Source organism: Colobus angolensis, unplaced genomic scaffold, assembly GCF_000951035.1.
Source record: "Colobus angolensis palliatus isolate OR3802 unplaced genomic scaffold, Cang.pa_1.0 Scaffold185, whole genome shotgun sequence".
Classification (NCBI taxonomy): Eukaryota; Metazoa; Chordata; class Mammalia; order Primates; family Cercopithecidae; genus Colobus; species Colobus angolensis.
The window spans coordinates 1,445,167-1,464,228 of record NW_012114988.1 but is presented as its reverse complement, the minus strand read 5'-3'; the positions used below and the strand labels follow the sequence as shown (position 1 = coordinate 1,464,228).

The 19,062-nt window shown below is 47.8% G+C and overlaps 2 protein-coding genes across 2 annotated transcripts in view; both read left to right on the top strand.

The window, feature by feature from the left end:
* LOC105510268 (forkhead-associated domain-containing protein 1-like) overlaps window positions 1-13,336 on the top strand; it is an 80,962-nt gene extending 67,626 nt beyond the window's left edge. The window contains exons 5-8 of the mRNA XM_011939950.1: window positions 2,269-2,378; window positions 6,764-7,000; window positions 12,915-13,038; window positions 13,239-13,336. Coding sequence (XP_011795340.1) covers window positions 2,269-2,378; window positions 6,764-7,000; window positions 12,915-13,038; window positions 13,239-13,336 — 569 coding nt within the window. The remainder of the gene's footprint in view (window positions 1-2,268; window positions 2,379-6,763; window positions 7,001-12,914; window positions 13,039-13,238) is intronic.
* The window catches only part of FHAD1 (forkhead-associated (FHA) phosphopeptide binding domain 1), a 101,500-nt gene continuing 92,501 nt past the window's right edge, over window positions 10,064-19,062 (top strand). The window contains exons 1-3 of the mRNA XM_011939914.1: window positions 10,064-10,116; window positions 12,915-13,038; window positions 17,875-18,005. Of these exons, the coding sequence (XP_011795304.1) occupies window positions 17,877-18,005 (129 nt within the window). The 5' untranslated portion in view covers window positions 10,064-10,116; window positions 12,915-13,038; window positions 17,875-17,876. The remainder of the gene's footprint in view (window positions 10,117-12,914; window positions 13,039-17,874; window positions 18,006-19,062) is intronic.

The window sequence follows — 19,062 nt, the reverse complement described above, 5'->3', positions numbered from 1 at the left end:
TCTTGCTCTGTCACCCAGGCTGGAGTGCAGTGTCACGATCTCCACCTCCTGGGTTCAAGTGATTCTCCTGCCTCAGCCTCCCTAGTAGCTGGGATTACAGGCACAAACCACCATGCCCAGCTAGTTTTTGTAATTTTAGTAGAGAGGAGGTTTTGCCATGTTGGCCAGGCTGGTCTCAACTCCTGACCTCAAGTGATCCACCCACCTCGGTCTCCCAAAGTGCTGGGATAACAGGCGTGAGTCAACCACGCCTGGCCCATTTTGCTATGCTTTTATTACATATCTGTCTATCAATCATTCTGTTAATTCATTCATCGATCTTAATTTTGGATGCATTTAAAAATAAGTTTCCTACAGCTGTAGACTTCGCCCTAAACATTTAGCATGTGTACCATTAACTAGAGTTCAACAGTTTTTGTCTTTTTGTGTAAAATTAACATACAGTGTGTATTAGTTACCAATTTATAACCAATTGCCCTAAAACATAGCACCCTAAAACAAACCAAAACCCTATGCATTATCTTATACAGTTTCTGTGGGTCAGGCATTTGGGAGTAGCTTAGCAGGATGATGTGGTTCAGGGACTCTCAGGAGGTTGCATGAAGCTTTTGACGAGAGCTGCGGTCCTCTGAAGGCCTGCCTGGGGCTGGAGGGCACATCTCCTGGGTAGTTCACTCACATCCGCATGGGAAGAGGCCTCCGTTCCTCACTAGCTGACAGCAGGAAGCCTCAGTTCTTCACCACTGCCAGCTTCCCTAGGCTGCTTGAGTCTCCTCATGAAATGGCTGCCAGCTTCCTCCAAAAGAGTGGTCCTAGAGAGAAAAGCAGCAGCCACATGTGTCTTAAGATCCAGCCTCAGGAGTCAAACTCCATCATTTCTCCAGTAGCCTTGGTTACTTGGATAAGCTCTGTTATGGCTGAATTGTGTTCTCTCAGAATTCGTATGTTGAAGCCCTAATCCCCAGTACCACAGAACCTAACTGTGTTTAAAGAGTACCTTTCTTTCTTCCTTCCTTCTTTTCTTTCCTTTTCTTTTTTCTTTCTTTTGGAAACTGAGTCTCACTCTGTCGCCCAGGCTGGAGTACAGTGGCATGATCTCGACTCACTGAAACCTCTGCCTCCCAGGTTCAAGTGATTCTCCTGCCTCAGCCTCCTGAGTAGCTGGGATTACAGGCACCCACCGCCACACATAGCTAATTTTTGTGTTTTAGTAGTATGTGTACACACACACACACACACACACACACACACACACACACACACACATACATATTTTCAATCCACAGTTGGTTGACTCCACAAATGTGGAACCCACACATACGGAGGGCCAGCTGTATCTACTTCTTGTTATAAATCCCAGTATCACAGAACCAGATATAAATAAGGCTTTGAGGGCCATACAGTCTGTGTTGCAACTACTCAACTCTGTGTTTGTGGCACAAAAGCAGCCATAGATGATACATACATGAGTAACTGTGGCCACGTTCCAATAAAACTGTACTTTCAGTCATAGGCAGTGGGCTGTAGTTTGCCAATCCCTGCTCTACCTAATGTTTCATTTACTCCTCACAGTAGCCCTTTATGATACAGACTATTCATGCCCCTCAATGATATGTGTGGAAACTAAGGCTGAAATATATTAAATGACCTGCCCAAGAGATTAAATGATCTGCCCAAGATCACCCGCTGTTCTGTGGCATAGGAAAAAGGTCTGGAAAAAGATACATCATGTTAGGTAACAGCACAGTTAGCACAGGAAGAAAGAAGGAGGTGGCCCCTTCTCTTTCTGGTGCTTCCGTGATGCTTTTACTGCTTTTCAGTGAGCACACACACCACTTTGTAATTTCTTTTTTTTTGAGACAGAATCTTGCTGTGTCGCCCAGGCTGGAGTGCAGTGGCACAATCTCAACTCACTGCAAGCTCCACCTCCCGGGTTCACGCCATTCTCCTGCCTCAGCCTCCCGAGTAGCTGGGACTGTAGGTGCCCGCCACCACGCCCGGCTAATTTTTTCTATTTTTAGTAGAGACGGGGTTTCACTGTATCAGCCAGGATGGTCTCGATCTTCTGACCACGTGATCCGCCCACCTTGGCCTCCCAAAGTGCCAGGATTACAGGTGTGAGCCACCGCGCCCGGCCTGTAATTTTTAAATTACATAAAATGTCTATGTCTGGGGGGAGACAAACAGGAAGGCTAATGTGAACATCTTCTTCGGGCCTCAGGGAAACTCATGATGTCTTTTGTGCTCTCTGCTGATCTCACGCCTTAGTGTGGACCAATGCCATGAAACTGTCGGAAAAATCACTGGCTGAGGGGATTCCTGGGGCGGTTCCGCCCGCGGAGATTTATGTGGAGGAGGACTCGGCCCAGCAGGACAAGGTGAGGGAGGGGTCTGGGGAAGGGTGGAGCTGCAGCAGCAATCACACTGCAGAGGGACTCGCTGATGCCTGTTCTTCTCTGTGGCCCAGAAGTGCCCTTATCCTGCTTCCAAGAAACCACCTCTTATTCCCTAAGACATTCAACCAGATGTTTTATTCAAATTATGACCTCCACAACCACTGTTTATTAAGCATCTACTGTGAGCTGGACTACATCCTGTGCACTTAACATTCATTCACTCGTTTAATCTTTGCTGTCTTCAAAACAGGTTTTTGATCACCCTCACTTAACAAGGAGGAAACTGGAGCTCAGAGAGGTTAAGTAACTTGCCCAAGGTTACACAGTACAAGGGGCAGAATTGGGATTCACACCCAGGTCTGGTTAACTTCCCTAGTAGGAGGAAGTGAGAGCTGAGGTCAGAGATGACTGAGCAAATGAGAAAGACTTGTTAAAGAACCAGAGAGGTTTAGAGAGTGAGACAGGAAGAGAGGTCAGAACAGATGAATGTAAGCATACCTGGGAAGGATGGATCCAGGCTGATTTCGCCTCACTTAGCCACAACCTGAAAATTATATTATAATCGACTACTTTTGCACCAACCTAATACTAAAAGCAGTAGTCCAACAATGCCATGCTTCCCCTAAAGATCAGGGCCTGAGCCTGCAGCAATTCTCAGAGTCTGTAAGGAGCAGAACCACCTGGAGCTCTTGTCACACATGGGAGTGACATTTCCAGGAATCTGCAGCAATGGTGAGTAAGGTGGGAAGTCAGGTTTGGATGCTCTGTCAGTTACCCATTGCTGTAAACAAGCGAGCCCAAAACTTAGTGGCTTGAAACAGCAATTTATTTCTCACAATTCTATGGGTCGCCTTGGAAGGTTCTCCTGCTGGTGTCTTCTGCCTCACTCATGCAACCGCAGTCAGCCAGTGGCATGGCAGGGACTGATGGTCTCAGAAGTCCTCATTCCCATGTCTGGGACCTCAGTTGGAACACCTGGAATTAGTTTTGTTGTTTGTTTGTTATTGTTTTTTTTAGTTTCTTCCCACAGACAGATTTTTTTTTTGAAGTTTTTATAGAGTTTTTATTAGTTTTCTTTTTTTAATTTTTCCTTAAGTTATTGGGGTACAGGTGGTATTTGGTTACATGAGTAAACTAGTACAGCCACTATGGAAAACAGCATGGAAGTGCCTTAAAGAACTAAATGCAGAACCACCATTTGACCTGGAAATCCCACTACTGGGTATCTACTCAGAGGAAAAGCAGTCATTATTTGAAAAAGATACTTGCACACACATGTTTATAGCAGCACAGTTCACAATTGCAAAATCACGGAACCAATCCAAATGCCCATCCATCAACGAGTGGGTAAAGAAACTGTGGTATATATATTCAATGGAATACTACACAGCCATAAAAAGGAATGAATTAACAGCATTTGCAGTGGACCTGGATGCGATTGGAGACTATTATTTTAAATGAAGTAACTCAGGAATGGAAAACCAAACATCGTATGTTCTCACTGATATGTGGGAGCTAAGCTATGAGGACACAAAGGCATAAGGATGACACAGTGGACTTTGGGGATTTGGGGGGAAGAGTGGGAGAAGGGTGAGGGATCAAAGTCTACAAATATGATGCAGTGTATACTGCTCGGGTGATAGGTGCACCAAAATCTCACCATTAAAAATCACCAGTAATGGAATTGGGAGCCCTCTCTGCATGTGGCTTTTCATCCTAGGCTTCTTCATAGCAGTACAGTGGTCTGTAGGTTTCCAGAGGTCCAGGACAGAAGCTGTACAGCCTCTTAAGAAATTGCTTGGAGAACACCCAACATCACGTCTATCACTTTCTCTTGGTCAAAGCAGATCACAGGGCCAGCCCACATTTAGGGGGTGGGGAAATAGACTCTACTGCTTGATGGCAGAAGCTGCAAAGTTATTTGCAGCCATTTTTAATCCACCACAGTTGTTAAGCTGGAAATAGGATGCAAGCACATTTCTAAATTTTTACTATTTATGAAGTATTTATGCCCTGACTTGTCAGGACTCCTTCAAGTGCAAGTGACAACAAACAAATTGGTTTAAGAAAAAATAGGCTGGGCTCAATGGCTCACGCCTATAATCCCAGCACTTTGGGAGGCCAAGCAGGAGGATTACCCGAGCCCAGGAGTTCAAACCCAGCCTGGGGAACATAGTAAGACTCCATCTCTGGAAAAAAAAAAAAAAAAATTTGCCACACATAGTGGAACTTGCCTATAGTCCCAGCTACGAGGGAGGCTAAGGTGGGAGAATCACTCGAGCCCAGGGGATCAAGGCTGCAATGAGCTGTGATTGTGCCACTGTGCTCCAGTTTGGGTGACAGAGCAAGACCCTGTCTCAAAAAAAAAAAAAAAGAAAAAGAAAAAGAAAAGAAAAATAGAAACTAAAAATTTTTTATTGTCTTATTTTATTGGAAAATATAAAAGCCAACCAGCTTCAGGCATGACTGGATCTAGGAGCTTAAATGATCAGGGTGCTCCCCACTATCAGTTTCTCCACTGCTTCCCTCATAGTTCTGCTTTCTGCAGCAGGCTGGCTTCTTATGTTGGAAAACATGACTGTAGACAAACTGACGTCTCTGAAGATTATGATCCCAAAGGAAGCAAGAGCTTCTTCCTCTTTTAAGTAATACATGAAATCTCTGAGAAAATGCCAGCTGACCAGCCTGGGTCACATGCACAATGCCAAGCGGGACAGGAAGGATCAGGGCACATAACTGACCCTCCTGCCAAGACCATGTGGAAGGGTCAGGGGTGCTCCCTCAAGGAAGTCACAGGGTCCTCACCAGAAAGGCAGGAACCGTAGCTGTGCACCATAAGCTGCAGGCTTCTCTATATTTCAGCGCCCAGCACAAGCATGGCACACAGTAGATGCTCAATACATGTTTGTTGTGTGAATATTGAACAAACACCTGGCTGGAAATGGAGCCCTCAGGTAACTCATATTGGATGAGGCAAGGGGCTGCCTCAGAGCGTGGACTCTGTTTGAGGCTGTCCTTTGAAATGTTGCCACAAGCACTCACAGGGACCCAAGGACAGACCCTGCGCAGCAGTCGGGCTCCATCATGACCAAAACCCGGTGGTTCCCCAGGTTAGCAAGCTAGAAGGTCGAGCTCCCCAGGCAATGCGCTAGCCTAGAAGCTGCCCACCCGCTTCCTTCCAACCGGTGGAAAATTGCATGGAGAGCGGAGTTTCCTCACAAAGTAACTGATCAGGAACTCTGTAGCTGCCTCTGAATCACGTCGGGGAATTTTTGTTCTCAGTCTTCCTGATATTTTATTGATGAGTTCTGGCGAGAAGTTTGGGGGATTTCCCCCCCTTTTTTGGGAAACCTAACCAATTCTTCGGCTACAGTGTTTTTTCTTTTGGAGAGATGGGGGACTGGGTTAATGAGACCGTGGGTACAGCCTGCCAAGCCCAAAGTTTTTTCCAGCCTGAAGTTTACAAGAACCTACATACATAAATCACCATTCCCCTCTCATTTATTTTTCATGACTCAGTTACCTGGAATAAATTTTTATGTGAATAACCAAAAGAGCCAGGGAATAACAGAAGAGAGGAAAGGGGGAAAGCTATTTCAGAATGTATTAAATTTGTAAAGTTAAATAGTCCCATTATAGTCAGAATGTGGTTGAATAGAGTCATTTCCTTAATTACCTTTCCTTGGTCCCCAGATGTTAGACTGAGGCCTGGTAAGTTAATTCCTAAAAATATTATAAATAAACCTTTTGGCAGCAAGAATTCCCAAGTGGGATGGTGGTTCTTAATATGAAAGTATAATTTTAAGGGAAAGGAAAGTTTGTGTCCCTCTAAGGTATCCACATGCATTATAGGAGTCTATGTGCAAGCAGTCATTTTCACCAAACTGTCCTCTCTATGAGTTGCCAAGTGACAAGAGAGAGCCTCAAAGTCTGCCTTTCCCCTACCTGCCTGCCCTTACTTTCCCAAAAGAATTACACTATAATTTTCCTACCTTTTTTTGAGACAGAGTTTCACTCTTGTTGCCCAGGCTAGAGTGCAATGGCATGGTCTTGGCCCACTGCAACCTCTGCCTCCCAGGTTCAAGCGATTCTCCTGTCTCAGCCTCCCAAGTAGCTGGGATTACAGGCACTCGCCACTACACCCAGCTAATTTTTTTATTTTCAGTAGAGACAGGGTTTCACCATATTGGCCAGGCTGGTTTTGAACTCCTGACCTCAGGCGATCCACGCGCCTTGGCTTCCTGAAATGCTGGGATTACAGGCGCGAGCCACCGCACCCGGCCTCTACCTTTTTTTTTTTTTTAAAATGGGCTCAGCCTCACACCTAGGCCCACACCTAGTAAGCTTGCCATCTGATCTCTACCCAGGATGAAATAATTCTGCTGCTGGGAAAAGAGGTCAGCCGTCTCTCAGATTATGAAATTGAATCCAAATACAAAGACGTCATAATAGCAAACCTGCAGAATGAAGTGGCCGAGCTGAGTCAGAAGCTGTCGGAGACCACCACCTCCAGGCAGAATGAGAGGGAGATCTCACAGAAGTGTCAGGTTCTGGATGAAGACATCGATGCCAAACAGAAAGAGATCCAGAGCTTGAAAAGCCAGGTAGGCAGAGCCTGAGAGGTACAGCACAGCTCTCAGACCAAGGCCTGGGAGGCTCCAAGAGCACCAGCCAAGGTGAGACACCCAGAGTTAGGGAACAGGTGGTCAGTGGAGCATGGTGGTTAAGAACACAAATCCACAAGGCTGAGAGACTCGGCAGTTTCCTAGCATGGTAAGAACAAGGTCAGCCTTTGTTCAGCACTGGCCACGAGCAAGAACTAGTACGAAGCACTTTGGATTAACTTATTTAAACCTCACAATCCTCTGACACATCCAATCCACAGATGAAGGGTCTAAGGCAGGCCCAGGCCGGGCACGGTGGCTCACACCTCTAATCTGGCACTTTGGGAGGCCAAGGCAGGCGGATCACTTGAGGTCAGGAGTTCGAGACCAGCCTGGCCAATATGGTAAAACCCCATCTCTATTAAAAATACAAAAATCAGCCAGGTGTGGTAGTGCATGCCTGTAATCCCAACTGCTCGGGAAGCCAAGGCTGAACCTGGGAAGCAGAGGTTAGTGAACCGAGATTGCGCCACTGCACTCCAGCCTGGGTGACAGAGTGAGACCCTGTCTCAAAAAGAAAGAAAGAAAAAAGTCTAAGACAGGCCCAGAGACACCCAGGAACTGCTTACAGCTTGCACAGCGCGTGAGAGGTGGCAGTGCAATTTGAACTCAGGTCCACCTTCTCACAGACCCCATGTTCTCACCCCGATTTCCTATTTCCCCACGATGCTGTCACTTCAGTGACTGCATCTCACCCAAATCCAGCACCAGCCAGAGAGAGCTATGGGCAGTTAGCTAAGTGGGGAGAAGGAACCACCCAGTGTTGCAAACACAGAGGCCTTTACCAAACCCTGAAGGCAGTTAGTTACTGGTTCCCTTACAGGGAATTTCATCGAACAAAAATTCTTCACCTGGAATTTCTGAATTTACTAGTCATGTACGTTTCTCTTGAAACTTGATTCAAATTCCTTTTTTTTTACTTTAAAATTGGTTGGTGATGGCCGGGCGCGGTGGCTCACACCTGTAATCACAGCACTCGGGAGGCTGAGGCAGGAGAATCGCTTGATCCTGGGAGGTGGAGGTTGTAGTGAGCTGAGATTGTGCCACTGCACTTTAGCCTGGGCAACAGAGCAAGACTCTGTCTCAAAAAAAAAAAAAAAAGAAAGAATTACTCTGACTTATTTATACTCCGCCCCCCACTTTGATCTTGGCTCATAATTGAAAGATGATAATTTTATAACAAAGCATCTCTGAGCTAAAGGATGCAGTTGGTCTGAATCCAAATCAAGTTTCATCTGCTCACATTTTAGTCTCTTAAATATTCTACTGCCAACAGAACATTCAAGCAGATGTATAAGCCACATGGCAGGTTGATTTATTGTTCTGATTACTTTATTCTCCCGGGTCTCCTGAAAGTGTGTGCATAATGATTTGCTCTCAAAGCCCTTCGATCCGATACAGTACCCCAAGACGATGCATACCGCCATGCAGTCTGCGCTGCCTGTGCTAATTAGAAGCTGAATTAGTATCTTGAAGCAATCAGTCTTCCTAGCACTATTAACTTTCTTATGACCCAGTGCCCATTTTATTACACAGTATAACAGGCACTAAACACCTGGGGATTTATGCCAACTATGGACAATATGGATATTTATTTTGGTCATGAAATTGATGAAGATGTTTGGAGACTACGTGGAGTTTTCCCACAGTCTGATATCGTAAAGCTCTGATAACTTAGATTGAAACATTTCCTGTCTGTCAGACAGCACTGGAGTCTGGGGGATATGTTTTCCCATCCCTTCTGAAAGTTTCTCTCTGTGTTGTGCCTCTGGTATGCAAACAAAAGCATTAAGCTGAGAAGAGCTGTAACTTTAAAAAAAAAAAAAAAATTCCAAGTGCCTTTTTATGGGAGAATTACATGTCCCCACAGAAAACAGGAAGAAGTGAAATAATTTTTTTCGCTCCAAGTTTCCGAAGTGCAGACCTGCATAAGTATGGCCTTGGAGAGGGTTGGGACTTTGCAGCCCATGTCCCTCCATCTTCTAGTGAGCACTCCTTCTCCAGTGTCTCAGATGCCCCAGGGAAAATGTGAGTGGTGCACGAAATGGGCCGTATAAATTGTGAAACCTTGATCCTTCTGTTAATTCTACCACCGAGTCATAGCCACAAGGTTTTCAGGGACAGACACTAAAACAGACTATGAGCGCCACCTGGTGGCCAGGTACAGGGCACACCGTATCTGCATTGTTGGTGTCCCCCCACACCCACCCTTTCATATGTTAGGATATGCCTGAAACACGATGTGATGATTAACAGGAATTCTTGCAGTCCTCTTAATAACAGTCACACTGGTGTTTAAGTGAGCCTAGGCAAGGCTTACAAATGCACACAGAAATATTAGCAATCTAACTTCCTGGAGACAGGCAAGAGAAGCAGAAGCTAAAACACATCGTAGAATAATCAGAGCTAGTATCTGTGTGTGTGCCAGGCATGGTCTGAGTACTCTTACATGTACTAACTTATTAAAATACTTTCAACAACCCTGAAATTACGACCGTCACCGCACTTACAGAATAAAAAAGTGGGACAGAATTGGTGTCCTCCCTACCTTTCTACAGAGACCAATTTTGCAGATGGCAGTCTGGCTCCTGCATCCCTACCGTGCTCCATGGCCTCGGGCTCTTAATGCTGGTTCCTAGAGCCACGTGATAAGTGGAAGAACTGGAAGCAGGCAACTAAAGCCTGGATTTGGATCATAACTCTACCACTGACTGATCTGTGCGATCCCAAGCAAGCAACCTCACCCCCTGAGTCTTAATTTCCTCACTTGCAAAATGGGAGCTGATATGGCTTGGCTGTGTCCCCACCAAATCTCAACTTGAATTGTATCCCAGAAATCCCATGTGTTGTGGGAGGGACCCAGGGGGAGGTAATTGAATCACGGGGCCAGTATTTCCTGTGCTGTTCTTGTTATAGTGAGTAAGTCTCAGGAGATCTGATGGGTTTATCGGGGGTTTCCACTTTTGCTTCTTCCTCATTTTCTCTTGCTGCCACCATGTAAGAAGTGCCTTTCACTTCCCACCGTGATTCTGAGGCCTCCCCGACCATGTGGAACTGTAAGTCTAATTAAACCTCTTTTTCTTCCCAGTATCAGGTATGGCTTTATCAGCAGAGTGAAAACAGACTAATACACTAAATTGATACCAATACAGTGGGGCATTGCTGAAAAGATACCTGAAAATGTGGAAGCAACTTTGAAACTGGCTAACAGAGGCTGGAACAGTTTGGAGGGCTCAGAAGAAAACAGGAAAACGTGGGAAAGTTTGGAACTTTCAAAAGACTTGCTGAATGGCTTTGACAAAAAGCCTGATAGCAATGTGGACAATCAGGCCCAGGCTGAGGCGGTCTCAGATGGAGATGAGGAACTTGTTGGGAACTGGAGCAAAGGTGACTCTTGTTATGTTTTAGCAAAGAGGCTGGCGGCGTTTTGCCCCTGCCCTAAAGATTTGTGGAGCTTTGAACTTGAGAGAGATAATTTAGTGTATCCGGCAGAAGAAATTTCTAAGCAGCAAAGCATTCAAAAGGTGACTTGGGTGCTGTTAAAAGCATTCCATTTTAAAAGGGACACAGCATAAAAGTTCAGAAAATTTGCAGCCTGATGATGGAGTAGAAAAGAAAAACCCATTTTCTGGGGAGAAATTCTAGCCAGCTGCAGAAATTTGCTTAAGTACCAAGGAGACTAATGTTAATCCCCAAGGCCATGGGGAAAATGTCTCCAGGGCATGTCAGAGACCTTCACAGAAGCCCCTCCCATCACAGGCCCGGAGGCCCAGGAGGAAAAAGTGGTTTTGTGGGCCAGGCCCAGGGTCCCCATGCTATGTACAGCCTAGGGACTTGGTGCCCTGTATCCCATGCCCTCCAGCCATGGCTAAAAGGGGCCAACATAGAGCTCAGGCTGTGGCTTCAGAGGGTGGAAGCCCCAAGCCTTGGCAGCTTCCACATAGTGTGAGCCTGCAGGTGCACAGAAGTCAAGAATTGAAGTTTGGGAACCTCCACCTGAATTTCAGAAGATGTATGGAAACGCCTGGATGCCCATGCAGAAGTTTGCTGTGGGGTTGGGGCCCTTATGGAGAACCTTTGCTAGGGCAGTGCAGAAGGGAAATGTGGGGTCAGAGCCCCTACATAGAGTCCCTACTGGGGCATTGCCTAGTAGAGCTGTGAGAAGAGGGCCCCCATCCTCCAGACCCCAGAATGGTAGATTCACCAATGGCTTGAATCATGCTCCTGGAAAAGCCGCAGACACTCAATGCCAGCCCGTGAAAGCAGCTGGGAGAGAGGCCATACCCGGCAAAGCAACAGGGGCGGAGCTGCCCAAGACCATGGAAACCTACCTCTTGCATCAGCGTAATCTGGATGTGAGACCTGAAGTTAAAAGATCATTTTGGAGCTTTAAAGTGTGACTGCACTGCTGGATTTCAGACTTGCATGGGCCCTGTAACCCCTTTGTTTTGGCCAATTTCTCCTATTTGGAATGGCTGTATTTACCCAATACGCGTACCCCCATTGTACCTAGGAAGTAACTAGCTTGCTTTTGATTTTACAGGCTCATAGGCAGGAAGGACTTGCCTTGTCTCAGATGAGACTTTGGACTGTGGACTTTTGAGTTAATGCTGAAATGAATTAAGACTTCAGGGGACTATTGGGAAGGCATGGTTGGTTTTGAAATGCGAGGACTTGAGATTTGGAGGGGCCAGGGGCAGAATGATACGGTTTGACTGTGTCCCCACCAAATCTCAACTTGAATTATATCTCCCAGAGTTCCCGCGTATTGTGGGAGGGACACAGGGGGAGGTAATTGAATCATGGGGGCTGGTCTTTCCCAGGCTGTTCTTGTTTTAGTGAATAAGTCTCACAAGCTCTGATGGGTTTATCAGGGGTTTCCACTTTTGCTTTTTCCTCATTTTCCCTTGCCGCCGCCATGATTCTGAGGCCTCCCCAGCCAGTGGAACTGTAATTCCAATTAAACCTCTTTTTCTTTTTCTTTTTCTTTTTTTTTTAGACGGAGTCTCGCTCTGTCACAAGGCTGGAGTCCAGTGGTGTGATCTCGGCTCACTGCAAGCTCTGTCTCCCGGGTTCACACCATTCTGCTGCCTCAGCCTCCCGAGTAGCTGGGACTACAGACACCCACCATCATGCCCGGCTAATTTTTTGTGTTTTTAGTAGAGATGGGGTTTCACCGTGTTAGCCAGGATGGTCTCGATCTCCTGACTTCATGATCCGCCTGCCTCGGCCTCCCAAAGTGCGGGGATTACAGGCATCAGCCACTGTGCCCGGCCTAAACCTCTTTTTCTTCCCAGACTCGGGTATGTCTTTATCACAGCATGAAAACAGACTAATACAGGAGCATTCTCCGGAGCCTCCTGCAGAGAGACCATGAGGCTCTGTTGAAGGAGTAGTGTCTATGAGTGGGCTTTGTAAGCTCTAGAGTGTTCTATGAGATATAACCTATTGTTATCATTTGAGGGAATTAATTTTATAACCTGCTCCCTCTCTTGAACTTTGCTCTGTATCCAGTCAGTACTGGGTGACCTGGAACTAACAGGTAGTCTGTTTGTGGCTGAGAGTCCAAAGGTCATTGGAAGGCACATTAAGAAACCAGGTACCCCCAGTGGCAGCCGGGCCTGGGCCCCTTTATGGGCACAAAGATAAAGTTCATATTTTGATGCATAGGAAGTGGTGGTCCTTGAAGGAATAGGCCCTCCCCTGTCCCTCCCACTAGTTAAAACTAAAAAGCTTAGTTTCCCCGACACAGCCAAAAATCAATCTGAATCTTTCTGTCAAGCTTGTAAGAAGTACCTGTGTGTCTCCCAGGCGTGGGTCAGCCCCCCTCTGACTGTGCTGCCTCCTCCCACAGATCAGTGCCCTGCAGAAAGGGTACAGCCAGGTGCTGTGCCAGACCCTGTCGGAGCGGAACTCAGAAATCACATCCCTGAAGAACGAGGGTGAGAACTTAAAGAGGGACAACGCTATCGCATCAGGTGAGCCCTTTTTGGAGTTGGGCCTGGGAGCTGCCACTCCCGCACCCCATGTTCTTGGCCACAGCAGACATCACCAGTCAACCATATACTTTTTGTTACTGAACTTGGCTGCAGCCTCAAAGTTCTTCCCAGCATCCCTTTAGGCAGCTCCTGTCCATGAATCTGAGTTCGTCCTCAAAGGTTTCTGTGCCATCTCTTAGCTAAAGGGCCTGCTGAACATGGACCTCACCAGGGAGCACACAGGACAAGCTGTGGCTCAGGCAGTCCCGTGAGCCAGTTTGCTGTGAATGCGAACTAGAATGTGGCTAGAATGGGGTTGCCTGTTTAAGGCACCCAGCCCCTTACCCAATCTCACACTGGTGCTCTTGGGCCAGAGCGAAAGCATTTTACTAATTGAGAGGTAGCTGATTCTCCAGAACTTGGGTGGGAATGGGGCAGCCAACTCATGGCCCACCCTTGCCAAGCACAGTTGTTTCTTAGCCTGGATTCATTCATTCATTCATTCATTCAACACATTTATGGAGCACCTGCTAGATGCCAGGCACTGCTCTAGGCACTGGGGAGAGAGAGCCCTGAGCAAACGGTCAAGATCCCTCTGCTCACGGGGCTTACATGTGGGAGAGGATGACAGACGATAAGAAGTAAACAATAAATGAACAAGCCCATGCCAGAGAGAGATCCGTCCTCCAGAGGAAATAAAGCTGGACACTGTGGTGGGGAAGCGCTTCAGGGGTGAAGTGAAGGAGAATGGCTTAGTGGAAGCTTGTCCAGCCCATGGCCTACGGGCCGCATATGGCCCAGGACAGCTTTGAATGAGGCCCAACACAAATTCATCAACTTTCCTAAAACATTATGAGATTTTATTTTTTGGCGATTTTTGTTTGTTTGTTTTTGTTTTAGCTCATCAGCTATTGTTAGCATGAGTGTATTTTATGCATGGCCCAAGACCATTCTTCTTCTTCCAGTGTGGCTCAGGGAAGCCAAAAGATTGGACACCCCTGGCTTAGTGCCTGGGCAGGGATATCTCTGAGGAGGTGGGAGGGGCTGTCGGGAGGCCTCTGGGAACCGTATGCCGGGCAGAGAGCGTGGGTATAAAGGCCCTGAGGCAGTACCAAGCCGCAGTGTGGGAGCAGCGGCTACCAAGCGTGGCGGGGGTCAGGGAACAAGGGACTGTGGAACCCGGTGGGGTCGGGGGGGAGGCAGGGCCACATTACAGGGGAGGGGTTCAGCTTTTCTTCTAAGTGTGATGGGACACGTTAGGGTTTTTAAGGCAGAGAAGGACATGTCTAGAGACCTGCAGATGATGGGGCCTTGGACAGAGAAAGGGGGAAAAGAGAAAAGCAGGAGGTGGGGAGGGAATGAATCCAGGTTGGGGATATTGCTCCTAACGTCTCCCCTGCACAGCAGGAAACGTGCCCGTGGCTGTGAAAGCTGAGCCTGGCATTGAGCCGGCACCATCACTGTGTCTGCACGACCCAGGCCGCCTGGCCGTGCCTTTCCCTCTGCCTCATTCTGCAGCCCCCTCACCACTCCAGCTTCTACCTCTGCTCTTCCCTAACTCGGAATGTTCTTGGATACTTGTGAGCCCTATGGGCAGGGCTGCTCTGGGCACCAGGCATACAAGGGGGATCTCACTGGGCCCTGCCCTCCTCCCCGGGGTCTGCCCATCACACCCCATCCACGCTGCAAGCTTGTCTCAGACACCACTTCTCTAATCAAGGAGTCAGATTGACCTGGGCTCAGGTATGACCTGGGATGGGCTATCCTTGGACCAGCAGCATCAGCATCACCTGGATCCTTGTGAGAAACTGGGAATTTCAGGCCCCGCTCCTGACCTTCGGATCAGAGTCTTCACTTTCACAAGGCCCCTGGCTGCTGCATGTGCACACTGAAGCTCGAGAAGCACTGGGCTGAGTTATGCTGCAGTGACAAACAGTCCCCCAAGTCTCAGTGGCTCACAATAGATAGGTTCATATCCTGCTTCCTCCCTGGGCCCATCACGGGTCAGTAGGGGCTTCGGTCATTGTGGCCACTCAGTGACCCAGGCTCACAGAAACTATAACAACACATCACAAACCCCATCTTCCATGGCAAGAGAGGCAGATGGAGGAACAAGGTCTGGATTTCCTCACCTGCCTGAAACAACTCAAACAAACAAATGAAAAACAAACAAACAGAAAAAAAAAGTCTGAAATAATGGTTTCCATATATTGGCCCCAAGAGGCATGTGACAATGATCTGGGAGGGAGTGGAAACAAACAAGATGAAACCTACAATTGCCCCTGGCTGGCTTGCACTCGAGAGAGTGTCCAGACCCCTTCCAGCAGGGAGGGGAACCAGACAGAGCCCAGCGGTCAGCCCGACTTGAGTAGATGGAGGTGGAGAAGCCAGCATAGCTTGAGTTTGCTGGGCGGCGTGCCAGGCGGGAGGGGGCTGCACGGAGAGCACCCCGGAGATCTCAGAGGGTCCCCCTCAAGTCTTCAGCAGAGTCAGGCATGATCAGCACGTGCATGTGGGCAGGGAAGGAACCACCCGGGAGGAGCAGAGGGAACCATCTCAAAGCACACACAGGCCTAAGGGTAGCTCACTTCCCCACCATTCAGAATGGGGCAACCTTGCACTGCAGAGGGCATCTGGTAGAGAATTGAGCCAAATTCACTTTAGAGAAAAGGTCACTCTGGTCCCGCCTGCCCCAGAGAGAGAAGTCTGTTTCCAAGGAACTTAACTGTGTCCCTGGAAAAAGCTCATTTTTACAATGAAATTCTCAATCATATTGTTCTTTATTACACATCCTTGATTGTGCAATAAAGATTGATTCTTGATTGATACCCCCAACAAAACTAGGATGAATGTTTTTCTAAGAAAAGGACTAGGCCGGGCGCGGTGGCTCAAGGCTGTAATCCCAGCACTTTGGGAGGCCGAGACGGGCGGATCACGAGGTCAGGAGATCGAGACCATCCTGGCTAACATGGTGAAACCCCGTCTCTACTAAAAAATACAAAAAACTAGCCGGGCGAGGTGGCGGGCGCCTGTAGTCCCAGCTACTGGGGAGGCTGAGGCCGGAGAATGGCATAAACCCAGGGGCCGGAGCTTGCAGTGAGCTGAGATCTGGCCACTGCACTCCAGCCTGGGCGACAGAGCGAGACTCCGTCTCAAAAAAAAAAAAAAAAAAAAAGGACTGTATGAGATAATCTAATACCACTGCATTATGCACCCTTCTCACTTTTTCTCCATGTGATAATACAATAATGTATTGGCTCTCTGCTGTCACATTACAAGTTATCCCAAAAAAAAACAACAGATATGTTTATCTTATCCAGTTTCTGTGGTTCAGGAACTTGGGAGTGACTTAGTCTGGCTCAGGGTCTCTCACGAGGTTGCAGGAGCAACTGCTGCCATGTCATCGAAAACCTGACTAGGGCTTGAGGATCCCCTTCTGGAATGACTCACTCACATGGCTGTTGGCTGTAGGCCTCAGTTCCTCACCATGTGTGCCCTTCCCTCGGGCTGCTTGAGTGTTCTCCCAACATGGCAGTTGGCTTCCCCCAGACTGAGTGACCCAAAGGAGAGCAAAGAAGAAACCACAACATCTTTGATGATTCGCCCTGGGAAGTCACATTCACCGCTTCCACAGTGCCATATGAGTTACACACGTCAGCCCTGTTCAGGTGGGAGGGGACCACATTAGGCCAGGTATTCTAGCAGGCAGGAATCATGGGGGCCCTTTTGCAAGCTGGCTACCACATAGAGTCATGGGTGGCAGGGAATAAACACTACGTGTTAGCCACTCTTCTATGTTCTTTTTTTTTTTTTTTTTTTTGAGACGGAGTCTTGCTCTATTGCCCGGGCTGGAGTGCAGTGGCCGGATCTCAGCTCACTGCAAGCTCCGGCCCCTGGGTTTATGCCATTCTCCGGCCTCAGCCTCCCCAGTAGCTGGGACTACAGGCGCCCGCCACCTCGCCCGGCTAGTTTTTTGTATTTTTTAGTAGAGACGGGGTTTCACCGTGTTAGCCAGGATGGTCTCGATCTCCTGACCTCGTGATCCGCCCGTCTCGGCCTCCCAAAGTGCTGGGATTACAGGCTTGAGCCACCGCGCCCGGCCTATTCTATGTTCTTTATACAACAACTCTGTAGATACAATGAGAGGTTAAATAACTTGTTCAGACTACTAAGCTATGCTGGGCATTGTGGCTCACATCTGTGATCCTAGCACTTTGGGAGACTGAGGCTGGCGGATTGCTTCAGCCTGGGAGTTTGAGACCAGCCTGGGCAATGTGGGCCAAACTCCATGTTTACAAAAAATACAAAAATTAGCCAGGCAAAGTGGCACGTACCTGTAGTCCCAGCTACTTGGGAGGCCAAGGCAGGAGGATCGCCTGAGTCCAGGAGGTGGAGGCTGCAGTGAACCATGATCATGCCACTGCGCTCCAGCCTAGGTGACAGAGAGTGAGACCCTGTCTCAAGAAAAAAGACAACTGAGCTAGTAAGTGCTAGAGACGGTTTCCAAACTCAGATGAGTGTGTGAGTGTGGATCAACACGTCCCTTGCTGCCACAGGCCCATCTCATGGCCCTTCCTGGTCCCTCTCTCTGCTGAGCCTTTGTTCCCATGCAGGGCCGATGCCCACAGCACCCCGACAGATGTTTTCTCTCCTTCTCACAGAGACCTTGAACACATGATGTGCAGTGGGTATTGGTCTCAACCCCATTCAAGCTCCTGGGATCCTTGGAGACACCTCCCTTCTCGGTGCCAGGCTCGTCACAAACTGGTTGACAGCAGCAGCGATGACAGTCATCCTCACTGCCTCTTTGACCTCTGTGAGTCTTCTTTTTTACAGGGATGGTGTCGTCTTTGCAAAAAGACGTGTTAGCAAAGGATGAGCAAGTTCAACAACTAAAGGAAAAAGTCAATCAACTAAAAAGTCAGAACGAAGACAAGGACCACCAGCTGGAAGCCCTTGGCTCTAGAGTGAGTAAGGGTGACTGTGTCACCTTCTTGTAGCCATCGGGTGAAAAGCAACTAAAGTGAAGTCACGTGATTTGCTCGTTTCATTCACCCTGGGCTCCTGTTTTAAATTTCATTCCTTCCTCTCACACCATTGTGCGGGGGGCGGGGGGGGTGGGGGACAATGTCCACCTAGAAAAACTAAAACAACTAGCCAATTCTTTGCAGCTTTTCAAGGAGCAGCATGCATGTGCCTTAGAATAAGCAAGATGTAGCTTCAACTCCAGGAAACATTTTCTAATGCCTGTTATAAATGAGTTTGGTTAATTCCAGCAGTAAATGCACCTCTCAGCATGGATATTTCCTTGGCAAGGCTTAATATTAAGAATAGAATCACTGCATGCAAAAGAGGACACGGTGGGCTTCACCTCATCCCAGTCACCACTGGTTTGCATAGTCACCTTCGAGGCAGAATGTTTGCAGATCCAAGTGCAGTTAGACAGACTTTCATTTCTTCCCTTAGACTTTATAGTGTGCATAAGAATATTCTATGTGTAGTGAATCTGGTAGGCAAGTCAAGGGCTGTTTAAAAGTAATTTTGAGGCCAGGCACGGTGGCTCATGCCTGTAATCCCAGCACTTTTGGGAGGCCGAGGTGGGTGGATCACACGAGATCAGGAGTTTGAGGCCAGCCTGACCAACATGGTGAAAATTCATCTCTGCTAAAAATAACAAAAATTAGCCGGGCACCTGTAATCCCACCTACTTGGGAGGCTGAGGCAGGAGACTCACTTGAACCCAGGAGGCAGAAGTTGCAGTGAGCTGAGATCGTGCCATTGCACTCCAGCCTGGGCAACAAGAATGAAACTCCGTCTCTAATAATGATGATGATGATGATGATGATAATAATAATAATAATAATAATATTGACTGTTTTCAAAATTTACCTCAACACTCTGACTTTAGAATACTGAAGCTATAGGATTTCTCAGTATTTGTGACATGTGTCTGTTTCCGTGAGTCAAGGTAAAACCTAACAGCTTTCATCTCAGGTGAGGTGTGCCTGGGGAGTTCGCCAAGTC